This window comes from Sinocyclocheilus grahami, unplaced genomic scaffold (genome assembly GCF_001515645.1).
Source record: "Sinocyclocheilus grahami isolate Dianchi unplaced genomic scaffold, SAMN03320097.WGS_v1.1 scaffold57.1, whole genome shotgun sequence".
NCBI lineage: Eukaryota > Metazoa > Chordata > Actinopteri > Cypriniformes > Cyprinidae > Sinocyclocheilus > Sinocyclocheilus grahami.
In genome coordinates, this window is record NW_015505236.1 from 1299037 (window position 1) to 1313125 (window position 14089).

General features: G+C 37.4%; 1 protein-coding gene across 1 annotated transcript in view; it reads left to right on the forward strand.

The window, feature by feature from the left end:
• snx29 (sorting nexin 29) overlaps positions 1–13271 on the forward strand; it is a 227934-nt gene extending 214663 nt beyond the window's left edge. The window contains exon 21 of the mRNA XM_016270687.1: positions 12056–13271. Within this exon, the coding sequence (XP_016126173.1) occupies positions 12056–12185 (130 nt within the window). The 3' untranslated portion in view covers positions 12186–13271. The remainder of the gene's footprint in view (positions 1–12055) is intronic.
• The last annotated feature ends 818 nt before the right edge of the window (positions 13272–14089 follow it).

The window sequence follows — 14089 nt, forward strand, 5'->3', positions numbered from 1 at the left end:
CCCCTTCATGTGAACGCGCGAAACGGAGGGGTAGGGGTGTCTCAATTTTCTTTTGGTTGGAGGGGTAAGGGCCAGATAGCAAACAAACAAAGATTTTTTGAACAAAAGACCACACTTCAAAAGAAGGGGTATGAATTGTCTCAGCATAGCTTCAGCGGCAACATGGCTGCCCAAGCGAACAAAAAGACACATAAATGTAAATAAAGATTTTAACGAAAAGTAATCATTTGTTTTGTGTTACATTCAATCGTGAGTTCATATTTACGGTCATGTTACTGAAAGAAATGTTTGCAAAAAATCGCTAAAGTTTGCTAACGTCATATCATTACAGACTGCACGACAGTGGTGAGCGGTGACTTTTTTAACAGGGTATGCTGAGTGATAAGACCCCACGACCCCCCCCCCATTTAGGACACTCAAAAGTGATCACAGATGACAAATTGCTAAGAAACACCGTGGCAGGTGTCGATTTAAAAGTATGCACATTTCCTACCTTCTTTGTAAATTAAATTCATCTCCAATCCTTCTTCTATCGTTTCAAGTTTATCCATTATTTGAATGCAAGAAAAATATAGGTTTTCCAAGTAAAAACCGTCAAACTGTTTACACGTAGGTACGTTATGATACGTAATCAGAGGATGGGGAGATGGGGGGGATTCCCCCGCTCTATATGTCTCTGCATCTGCTAAATTATTTTTTTATTCACAGTGAATACGAGTTAAAACTCCGACCCGGGTGACACTACTCCAATAACAGACCATGCAAAATACCCAAAAATATTTAAAATATTGCAAAGTAACGTTGCAACCTTGCAAACAATAATAAAATCAGAAAACGACTTTAACTGTAAGCGACACGAGCATACGCAAAACAAAGGGAACAATATGATCTTTGTTATTATTAAAATTTTATATAGCCCACGTTTTTATAAACATTTTTTTTTTATTTACCGCTTAGGCAATAACGTTGACAATACAGAATCAGCACATTTTTCTGCTTGGGCGAGCGCTTTGCGGACAGTTTACCTCGCGCATTAAATCTGCCTCAGACCAGCAAATCACTGAGAACGCGCTATAATCCTGACGAGTCATAGCAACCACTCGCCCGGAAACAACCAAAACTGACGTAGATTTACAGAAAATTACTGCCGTTTGGCAAATAAATAATTGAACGTACTTATTCCTAACTCTTTAAGCTTTAAGTTACATTTCAAATGACAAGGGATCAACTTATAATCATGTTTATATGAATTATCCCGTGAACTTTTTCCCTCAAATGGCCTGGGTATGTGGAGCATTCGCAGCTTATATGGACGAGACGCCACTGCTGCACAATAGTGCCACAATATATTTTCAGGTCTGATCAGGGCGATAACCACCATAGACATTGAGGTGGCTGGTCCCCCCAATAATTATACATCGCTAAACCCTTTTCTCAAATATTGCCAATTTGAGAGACCGAGAGAGAGAGATGAAAGTTGCGTGTATGCGCATCTGTGCGTTTCTCTTTTTAGAGTGAGTTTACTTCAAAAACAGCGATTTTATCCTCTCGTTGCTGGAAAATATAATGTAGCGATTCAATATTTAAACTGTTATTAATAAAAGTTGTGGGGCAGCGTTGACAAATTTCTTTGCTCCTGCATGTGTGAACTGCGCGGTATCTGATGTGTGTGTGTCAGTAAGCAGCACATTAATATAGAATGGTAATTAAAGGCTCTAATACACACCAGCACACCAGTATATGTGTGTGTATTGTAGGAGCTAGACGACATATGATGACGTGTGATGTATAGTAGTGGTGTCCCAATTCTTAGGGTAATATTTTCACCCCTACCCCTTGACACTCTGTTTCAAGGAACAAGGGGAAGGGGTAGGGGAAGGGGAAGGGGTATAAAATAGAATTGGGATTGGGCTTTAGTCTACTAGTGCATTTTCGTTTAGGATGGAGGTACATTCAGGTGTGTTGTGTGTGGATAGATAGATTTCTGTTTTAAAATGTAATGTATTCTTTGACAGAGATGAATGGTGGCAAATTTAGTCTTCAGTGTCATATGATCCTTCAGAAACCATTTTGATATGCTAATTTGATGCTCAAGAAACATTTATTTTTATCAAGGTCAAAAAGAAGTTATGTTTAATATTTTGTAGATACTGTGGTAGTGACATTTTTCAGGATTCATTAATGAGAAAGTTCAAAAGACTTGGAGTGAATTGAGTGAATGATATGTAATCATGAAATCAACAAAAATGTAAATGTAGTCTGATTACGAGTATTTTCAAATGTATTTAATCTAATTAAAAGTACTTAATTTTGGGAATTGCATGCAATCAGTTTACATAATATATGTGTGTGTGTGTGTGCGCTGTGTATATGTATTATGTATATATAAATACTTAAACGTACAGTATATATTTTAAAAATATTGACATATATTTACATGTATATATTTATATTCATATAATTGATATTATATATATTTAATATGTAAACATATTTTCTTAAATATATACATGCATGTGTGTGTATTTATATAAACATAATAAATAAACAAAAACATTTATTTTGGATGCGATCGCAATTAATCATTTGACAGCACTAATATACTGTATATATAATATTTATACATGCATATATATAAACATATAATATTTTTTAGATAGGTTATTATTTTATTATTTTGTATTGTTTAAAATCCACTTGGCCCAAAAATCAAAGGGAACAGGTTGATTGGGCATGATGCTTCTAGTCTCACCCAGGGACTATTGACTATCCCAGTGTTTTCACAATTGAGAGGGCTCGATTCGGTTTCAATGTGGTTGAGCCATTTCAAAATTTGCTTCATAGATATTACCGCCTAAATCCACAACAAGAAGCCTCTCCAACAGAGGTGCAGGGGATAGACAGATAAGGAGGGCTTGTTCCACGGCTAAATGAAGAGCTGAATCTCTGTTCTTAGAGGTTATGTAACATAAGAACGCTCTTTCAGCGGCTAATGTTTAGACTGCAGATCAGCCTCCTGCCGCATGGACCCATTCAATAGTATCTGCGTGAGTGTGTGTGTTATGTGTGTGTGTTGCTTTGTGAAGAGCTGAGGATGGATAGAAGGAGAGATGGATAGATTTACTGGTGGGGGGCATCGCAGCACCCCACTTACCTGCTTCCAGCTTCTTCCCTGCTGCTCCAGCCTGATTGAAAGCTGCTCAATACCTCATTCTTCCTTTTTTTTTTTTAGCTGTCTCCCTCGCTCTTTCCCCTTGCCCAGCTCTCCTTTTTTCTCTCTCATCTCTATGCCGATCTGACAGCAGCAATACAGCAGAGGAGAAGCCGATCATGGTATGTTGTGTGTTGCGCAACCCCACTTCTGGCTTACTGTTCAAATTTAATTTCCTTTGAAACCTCTTGAATGTTATTAGTTATATGTAATCAGTACAGCTAGATAAGCCTGCTCTCAGACCAACGACTTCATAAGTGGCTGTTCCATCATACCCTCACAAAGGTACTTTGAAACTCTTGTTTTTGGTCCTTTTTGAGAACAGAGAAGGAAATTCATGGTTTCCTCTCCACTTGAAGATTATCTAGTTACAGAAAAAAGTATGTGAACCATAGATTTCTGCATAAATTGGTCATAAAATTTGATGCCTTGTGGGATAGGAAGAGTGTGACTGTATCCAATCGAATTCACACAGTGATATTGTGTTTTATGCTTGTGTAAGGAGAGTGTCGGACATTTTAGAAGTATGGAACCACAGCACAGAGCAAGTAACTTTTTTTAAAATCTGATGCACCTTCATTTTCAGGTGAAAAAAAATGCATTTTTTGTGGATTTATAAAATTAGAATTTTATTTGATTACACATTTATGATTATTAAATTAGATATTTTTTATTTTATACTCATTCTTTATGCTCTGTTAGCTCTGACTCTTGTTGACTCCAATTAAGTTAGTCATTAACTTGTTCCATTTTGACATGAAAACTTATGTTTAAGCAGACTGTGGTGTTAGTTGTTGTGATTTGGTTGAAGATCGAAAGTCATTTTTAGCAGAAATCCATTGCAAATCCACACACTTTCAGTTCGACAAAACCATATACAGTATTTGCTTTTCTCTGTGGTTCTATACTCCTAAAATGTCTGGGACTCACTTTACACAAGCATATAAAGCACACACCATCACTGTGAATTCAATTGGATGCAGTTGCACCCTTTCCATCCCATATGCAGCAAGTTTATGATGCCTTGTATTTTAGCCACAATCACACAAAAACCATGACTCTCAGTGCAGTGCTGATACAGGCACACAGCTCTCAGACACACACACCACTTCTCTGTCACTCATCAATGGCAGTCTCACAACATGTGCAACTGCCCTCCATCCCACCTGACACCTCCAATTGTAACCCAATGTTGATTTTTTTTTTTTAAAGCACCTTCCTGCTTTTCTGACTGCTTTAAGTTCCCCTGCACCATAAATATAAGACAAATTGAAATAAGATGATATAGAATAAAAGAGAAAATGTCTAATCTATAAAGTGTTACAGTTATGATGTTATTTTGTAGGCCATCCCAGAAGTTCGCATCACCCTAGTTCCCCTAAACAAATATACAGATTTTTCCAGTTGGCTTTTGGATTGTTGCAGAAAATAAGCTGTGTGACCAGCAAAAGTTTACAACACTCACACGTTTTGTACATAATGATTCTCACAAATGAACACAGCTTTTATGACCCCTTCATGTGAACGCGCGAAACGGAGGGGTAGGGGTGTCTCAATTTTCTTTTGGTTGGAGGGGTAAGGGCCAGATAGCAAACAAACAAAGATTTTTTGAACAAAAGACCACACTTCAAAAGAAGGGGTATGAATTGTCTCAGCATAGCTTCAGCGGCAACATGGCTGCCCAAGCGAACAAAAAGACACATAAATGTAAATAAAGATTTTAACGAAAAGTAATCATTTGTTTTGTGTTACATTCAATCGTGAGTTCATATTTACGGTCATGTTACTGAAAGAAATGTTTGCAAAAAATCGCTAAAGTTTGCTAACGTCATATCATTACAGACTGCACGACAGTGGTGAGCGGTGACTTTTTTAACAGGGTATGCTGAGTGATAAGACCCCACGACCCCCCCCCCATTTAGGACACTCAAAAGTGATCACAGATGACAAATTGCTAAGAAACACCGTGGCAGGTGTCGATTTAAAAGTATGCACATTTCCTACCTTCTTTGTAAATTAAATTCATCTCCAATCCTTCTTCTATCGTTTCAAGTTTATCCATTATTTGAATGCAAGAAAAATATAGGTTTTCCAAGTAAAAACCGTCAAACTGTTTACACGTAGGTACGTTATGATACGTAATCAGAGGATGGGGAGATGGGGGGGATTCCCCCGCTCTATATGTCTCTGCATCTGCTAAATTATTTTTTTATTCACAGTGAATACGAGTTAAAACTCCGACCCGGGTGACACTACTCCAATAACAGACCATGCAAAATACCCAAAAATATTTAAAATATTGCAAAGTAACGTTGCAACCTTGCAAACAATAATAAAATCAGAAAACGACTTTAACTGTAAGCGACACGAGCATACGCAAAACAAAGGGAACAATATGATCTTTGTTATTATTAAAATTTTATATAGCCCACGTTTTTATAAACATTTTTTTTTTATTTACCGCTTAGGCAATAACGTTGACAATACAGAATCAGCACATTTTTCTGCTTGGGCGAGCGCTTTGCGGACAGTTTACCTCGCGCATTAAATCTGCCTCAGACCAGCAAATCACTGAGAACGCGCTATAATCCTGACGAGTCATAGCAACCACTCGCCCGGAAACAACCAAAACTGACGTAGATTTACAGAAAATTACTGCCGTTTGGCAAATAAATAATTGAACGTACTTATTCCTAACTCTTTAAGCTTTAAGTTACATTTCAAATGACAAGGGATCAACTTATAATCATGTTTATATGAATTATCCCGTGAACTTTTTCCCTCAAATGGCCTGGGTATGTGGAGCATTCGCAGCTTATATGGACGAGACGCCACTGCTGCACAATAGTGCCACAATATATTTTCAGGTCTGATCAGGGCGATAACCACCATAGACATTGAGGTGGCTGGTCCCCCCAATAATTATACATCGCTAAACCCTTTTCTCAAATATTGCCAATTTGAGAGACCGAGAGAGAGAGATGAAAGTTGCGTGTATGCGCATCTGTGCGTTTCTCTTTTTAGAGTGAGTTTACTTCAAAAACAGCGATTTTATCCTCTCGTTGCTGGAAAATATAATGTAGCGATTCAATATTTAAACTGTTATTAATAAAAGTTGTGGGGCAGCGTTGACAAATTTCTTTGCTCCTGCATGTGTGAACTGCGCGGTATCTGATGTGTGTGTGTCAGTAAGCAGCACATTAATATAGAATGGTAATTAAAGGCTCTAATACACACCAGCACACCAGTATATGTGTGTGTATTGTAGGAGCTAGACGACATATGATGACGTGTGATGTATAGTAGTGGTGTCCCAATTCTTAGGGTAATATTTTCACCCCTACCCCTTGACACTCTGTTTCAAGGAACAAGGGGAAGGGGTAGGGGAAGGGGAAGGGGTATAAAATAGAATTGGGATTGGGCTTTAGTCTACTAGTGCATTTTCGTTTAGGATGGAGGTACATTCAGGTGTGTTGTGTGTGGATAGATAGATTTCTGTTTTAAAATGTAATGTATTCTTTGACAGAGATGAATGGTGGCAAATTTAGTCTTCAGTGTCATATGATCCTTCAGAAACCATTTTGATATGCTAATTTGATGCTCAAGAAACATTTATTTTTATCAAGGTCAAAAAGAAGTTATGTTTAATATTTTGTAGATACTGTGGTAGTGACATTTTTCAGGATTCATTAATGAGAAAGTTCAAAAGACTTGGAGTGAATTGAGTGAATGATATGTAATCATGAAATCAACAAAAATGTAAATGTAGTCTGATTACGAGTATTTTCAAATGTATTTAATCTAATTAAAAGTACTTAATTTTGGGAATTGCATGCAATCAGTTTACATAATATATGTGTGTGTGTGTGTGCGCTGTGTATATGTATTATGTATATATAAATACTTAAACGTACAGTATATATTTTAAAAATATTGACATATATTTACATGTATATATTTATATTCATATAATTGATATTATATATATTTAATATGTAAACATATTTTCTTAAATATATACATGCATGTGTGTGTATTTATATAAACATAATAAATAAACAAAAACATTTATTTTGGATGCGATCGCAATTAATCATTTGACAGCACTAATATACTGTATATATAATATTTATACATGCATATATATAAACATATAATATTTTTTAGATAGGTTATTATTTTATTATTTTGTATTGTTTAAAATCCACTTGGCCCAAAAATCAAAGGGAACAGGTTGATTGGGCATGATGCTTCTAGTCTCACCCAGGGACTATTGACTATCCCAGTGTTTTCACAATTGAGAGGGGACACTTCCAGTAAGGCTCGATTCGGTTTCAATGTGGTTGAGCCATTTCAAAATTTGCTTCATAGATATTACCGCCTAAATCCACAACAAGAAGCCTCTCCAACAGAGGTGCAGGGGATAGACAGATAAGGAGGGCTTGTTCCACGGCTAAATGAAGAGCTGAATCTCTGTTCTTAGAGGTTATGTAACATAAGAACGCTCTTTCAGCGGCTAATGTTTAGACTGCAGATCAGCCTCCTGCCGCATGGACCCATTCAATAGTATCTGCGTGAGTGTGTGTGTTATGTGTGTGTGTTGCTTTGTGAAGAGCTGAGGATGGATAGAAGGAGAGATGGATAGATTTACTGGTGGGGGGCATCGCAGCACCCCACTTACCTGCTTCCAGCTTCTTCCCTGCTGCTCCAGCCTGATTGAAAGCTGCTCAATACCTCATTCTTCCTTTTTTTTTTTTAGCTGTCTCCCTCGCTCTTTCCCCTTGCCCAGCTCTCCTTTTTTCTCTCTCATCTCTATGCCGATCTGACAGCAGCAATACAGCAGAGGAGAAGCCGATCATGGTATGTTGTGTGTTGCGCAACCCCACTTCTGGCTTACTGTTCAAATTTAATTTCCTTTGAAACCTCTTGAATGTTATTAGTTCTATGTAATCAGTACAGCTAGATTAGCCTGCTCTCAGACCAATGGCTTCATAAGTGGCTGTTCCGTCATACCCTCACAAAAGTGCTTTGAAACTGATGTTTTTGGTCCTTTTTGAGAACAGAGAAGGAAATTCATGGTTTCCTCTCCACTTGAAGATTATCTAGTTACAGAAAAAAGTATGTGAACCATAGATTTCTGCATAAATTGGTCATAAAATTTGATGCCTTGTGGGATAGGAAGAGTGTGACTGTATCCAATCGAATTCACACAGTGATATTGTGTTTTATGCTTGTGTAAGGAGAGTGTCGGACATTTTAGAAGTATGGAACCACAGCACAGAGCAAGTAACTTTTTTTAAAATCTGATGCACCTTCATTTTCAGGTGAAAAAAAATGCATTTTTTGTGGATTTATAAAATTAGAATTTTATTTGATTACACATTTATGATTATTAAATTAGATATTTTTTATTTTATACTCATAAAATATGCTCTGTTAGCTCTGACTCTTGTTGACTCCAATTAAGTTAGTCATTAACTTGTTCCATTTTGACATGAAAACTTATGTTTAAGCAGACTGTGGTGTTAGTTGTTGTGATTTGGTTGAAGATCGAAAGTCATTTTAGCAGAAATCCATTGCAAATCCACACACTTTCAGTTCGACAAAACCATATACAGTATTTGGTCGTCATAAAATTTGATGCCTTGTGGGATAGGAAGAGTGTGACTGTATCCAATCGAATTCACACAGTGATATTGTGTTTTATGCTTGTGTAAGGAGAGTGTCGGACATTTTAGAAGTATGGAACCACAGCACAGAGCAAGTAACTTTTTTTTAATCTGATACACCTTCATTTTCAGGTGAAAAAAAAAGCATTTTTTGTGGATTTATAAAATTAGAATTTTATTTGATTACACATTTATGATTATTAAATTAGATATTTTTTATTTTATACTCATTCTTTATGCTCTGTTAGCTCTGACTCTTGTTGACTCCAATTAAGTTAGTCATTAACTTGTTCCATTTTGACATGAAAACTTATGTTTAAGCAGACTGTGGTGTTAGTTGTTGTGATTTGGTTGAAGATCGAAAGTCATTTTTAGCAGAAATCCATTGCAAATCCACACACTTTCAGTTCGACAAAACCATATACAGTATTTGGTCTTCTCTGTGGTTCTATACTCCTAAAATGTCTGGGACTCACTTTACACAAGCATATAAAGCACACACCATCACTGTGAATTCAATTGGATGCAGTTGCACCCTTTCCATCCCATATGCAGCAAGTTTATGATGCCTTGTATTTTAGCCACAATCACACAAAAACCATGACTCTCAGTGCAGTGCTGATACAGGCACACAGCTCTCAGACACACACACCACTTCTCTGTCACTCATCAATGGCAGTCTCACAACATGTGCAACTGCCCTCCATCCCACCTGACACCTCCAATTGTAACCCAATGTTGATTTTTTTTTTTTAAAGCACCTTCCTGCTTTTCTGACTGCTTTAAGTTCCCCTGCACCATAAATATAAGACAAATTGAAATAAGATGATATAGAATAAAAGAGAAAATGTCTAATCTATAAAGTGTTACAGTTATGATGTTATTTTGTAGGCCATCCCAGAAGTTCGCATCACCCTAGTTCCCCTAAACAAATATACAGATTTTTCCAGTTGGCTTTTGGATTGTTGCAGAAAATAAGCTGTGTGACCAGCAAAAGTTTACAACACTCACACGTTTTGTACATAATGATTCTCACAAATGAACACAGCTTTTATGAATTTTAAAGCTTAAATACAATCGGCAGAAGAAAAAATCTAAACATAGGCTATAAATGAACTACAACACTCTTTCAGTCTTTATTTTAAAAACATTTAAACACAATGACGCTATAAAAGCGGGCTAAATGAGTAGATGAGTTTACCTGTGTGGCGTTATGATGTTTAATGTCCAACAACCATTAAAAACAACCTTTTTTCAAAACAATTAAAAGCTTTAAAAAACAATGCTGTTTTATGCTGTAGAATAAATCATGAAAATATCTTGAGCTTTTGTTAACAATATTTCAGGCATTTAGCCAAAAACTCAAAGAACCCATTGACTTCAGAACGATGGAACCAGAAGGAATAAAATGCTAACTTGTTTACTGGTTTTGGCAGACAAAAATATGACATCCAGCGTTTTAATTTTTTTTAATGATTTATTTTTGGCAGTTTTTTTGCCTTTGACTGACAGGAAGCGAAGTAGGATAGACAACATGGGCTCATTGGAAATACGTGCCTCTTCCTACGTTTCTGCCAAACTCAAAAATCGTACATATACACACGAATCGCTGCAGTTTCCAGTTGAAAGGAACACTAGAGGCAGTATACTTTTATTCCTTTTCACACAAAATATGATTTGCTTGTCCACAGTTTCGATTAATAATGCCTAATTTTCACATAATTACTTGAGGAATATTATGTTATGAATTCAAAACAATTTTAACATGCGAGATTTGAAAACTGATTTTGTTTTTAACATTTTTGTCACATATACAGCTTCATATGCATGAGTTTTCTAATTCAGTAGGTTTGCTTGGTAGCTCACACGATATGGCGTTGCACTTAAGTGAAGAAGAGCTCCGGTACGAACCATGTGAAACTAGAGTTCAACAAAACAGCTCAAATCCGCGTAAGGAAGTTAAAATAGCATGGCTGCATCAACAAATGCGGGGTTGTTGTTTTTTTTAGCACTTTTGCATTTGTTAACACTATTGGGTAGGTTTAGGCTTGGGTTTGGTGTAGAGGATATTTCTAACACGATAGAGCATTAACTTTTAGCGACACTCGTCGGATATTTAAATTATGAACCACCGCAATACGCACCTGAAGCGACGTAATAAAGAACACAGCAATACGTGCTTATATCAACGTAACAAAAACGTGTAAGGGTCACAAATTGAACCAGCGTTTTAGCGTCACTCACTGGATGTTTCACTTTGAAACTGCCATGACACATGGAGTAAGGTACGTAATAATGGTGTTGCAGAAATGTATTTAGAGGCACGTATTTCGAGTGAGCCTGGGTTGGGGATAGTGATGGGGGCGGGATCGGGAAACGCCCTCGAGTCGGGATTCGAACTCGGGGCGCCCGTAGCACAACTGCGCTGTATGTCGGCACGCTGCCCACAAGGCTTTATTTTTACTCTTCTATTTAGTTGTGTATTTCATTGTATTGTTTTATCTTTAGTTCTTTTTAGTTAATTATTTATCTTATTTTATAGCACACAGAGGCATACAGCACAGTTTGTGCAGTACATTGTTACATTATTTACATTTATATGTAGTTTGGGAGCAGGCACCATGTGAGCCAGGACCGCCACTGGCTCCTAGACTCCAGCTCATGAGTAACATAGTTGTAATGAAATCCAGGCTGAAGTTGACTCTGTACGGTGAGCCGCAGCTGTGTATGTATAGTGTCTAACCCTCAACTGCAGCTTATGTCTATACAGCCCTCCCTCAGGACTCACACACTGTCTCTGACACACACACTCAGCCTCGAGGGCTTTCCGCTCGGTGCTCAACTCACAGCCATCTTTCAATTTCAGTTTGTTAGCCTTGAGTTACAGATGATGTCAGTGTGCGGCCCATGAGGATGTAAAAAAAGAACGTTATTGCGAAGAGCTTGTTTCATTGTTTATTTAGCTACAGCGGGGACTCTGACACGAAAGAGCGTTTAGTTATTGTAAATGCACATGGAACATGGTTTCCTGCTCCGTTTAAGCATTTAGGTGCCTGGTGGGAACTATCTGTTTTCTGAAGGTATTACAACACAAATGAACACCTGGAGTCAGGCAGGAGAAGAAAGAGCAAAGTACCCATGGGGTTTACCGATGTTTGCGTTTGTTCTCTGACAGGGACAGCCCGACGGCTAATGAGAGTGGAGCCAAAACTGCCAGATCCAAAGCCTCCAGCCGCTTCCCCAGACTAGGCCGCAACTCGGGCCGTGAAGCCCGGAACCCTGAACCCCAGAGCGGTGACCTTTAACCTCTGAGCGCAATCCTCAGAACTCATCAGTATGAATGTACCGAGCCAAGGGCCTTCTCTTCTATTATGGATGTACACACTGACACCGCTGGAGACTAGCTGGGTTTAGAAACGACGAACAAAATCTGCAAGAAAATGTGGATTAGTGGCAGAACTTTTTCAGTTACTATTGTGCCTAGTGATTTATAACAGATGTTGTTTTTGGGAAAAGCCAGGATGTCATTTTGACTAACAGCAGTGACATGAAACTTTTATGAGACTGCGATGAGAATTGTGCGGAAATAATTTGCACATCATATTATTTGACTGCGACACATGGGACTCAATTTAATTTTTCTATTTGTATACATTTTGTTACCATGCTCTGCTATGTATGAGGCACAAAGTTAGATGTAATCGTATTATGCCTGCACTTATAATACATAAACAAAACAATCACTTTCTACCTTCCTGTTCACAGTAAATCCAAAAAAACTATTTCAGATTTTAGATGAAAGTCTGGTCAGAATGAAAGCGTTAGTCGAGTCTGGACTCTCGTGCTCCAGAGCCCTTGTCGTCTGTCCCTGAAAACCTTTCATTGGAAATTTCCCGGGCTGCCATTATCCTGTATGACCTCGTCATGCTCGAGTACTGTTACACAGAAAGATGGGGCGTATCGTATTGTGTGGACTGAATAGAAGAGAATTTCGTAGCAGGGGAAACTCCACTGAATGAATGAGTGAGAGATAATTTTGCCCTATTTTAACTACAAGCACAATGATGATTGGGATTCATTACTAATAAATAGTATTTATGGTTTTAACATGTTATAATGTATATGGAGAACATATAGCGGAACCATTAAGTGTTTAAATAAATAAATAGTCCTCTATCAAATTGAATGTGTTGTATAATTGCCATCAGATTCTGTTCAGCTGTGTGCTTTGCGTATGTGTCTGTTTGCAACCTTTTGTACTAGTAAGCAACTGTATATGATGTTTTTTCTTAAATAGAATATCTTTCTGTCCCAAATGTGTCAGGAAGCAGCTGTTTTGCAACCTTAAGAGTACATGAGCTTAATGAATACACGAATAAATACAAGTACCAACACACGATCTGTTTTGTGTCAGATTTGTAAGGTAACTGGAGATTAGTACAATGACACAAGACTGCTTTTGCTCCATTTTGAGTAAAGAAAGTGTTTTAAAGGCTAAGTATTCAAAAAAAATCTATATAAAAAATGGTCAACAATGGCAGATTTTGAGCTTGTGAGCTGTGTTGCCATGGTAACTTGAAACAAAATCAGGAGAATTTTACACAACACCTCCAGGTCACTAAGAAATGAATGGGTTGTCTCTAATTGTTGGTCCTTTCTGTCACCTTGAGTGATACAAATTCTGTCAAATGTGTTTTTTTTAACGACAAATTAAAAAGGGTCTTTGCAAGGCAGGAAAAGTAGGGGATAGTTCACTCGAAAATTATCATCATTTTCTCATCTTCAAGTTGTTATAAACCTGTATGAGTCTCTTTCTTCTGCTGAACACAAAAGATGATATTTTGGCGAATGTGGGTAACCAAAACATTTCTGGTAGCCATTGACTTCCATAGTATTTTTTTCCATAATATGGAAGTCAGTGGCTACCGTCAACTGTTTGTTTCCCAGCATTCTTCAAAACATCTTCTTTTGTGTTCAACAGAAGAAAGAAACAACATGAGGGGAGTAAATGATGACAAAATTTTAATTTTTCAGTGAACTGTTACTTCAAGTAAGAATTATTTGTATATGTGTCCCTGCAGCACAGAAGCAGTGTTGAGTCGCTGGGGGATATTTGTAGCAATAGCCAACAATACATTGTATGGGTCACAATTATACATTTCTCTTTTATGCCAAAAATCATTAGGATATTAAGTAAAGATCATGTTCC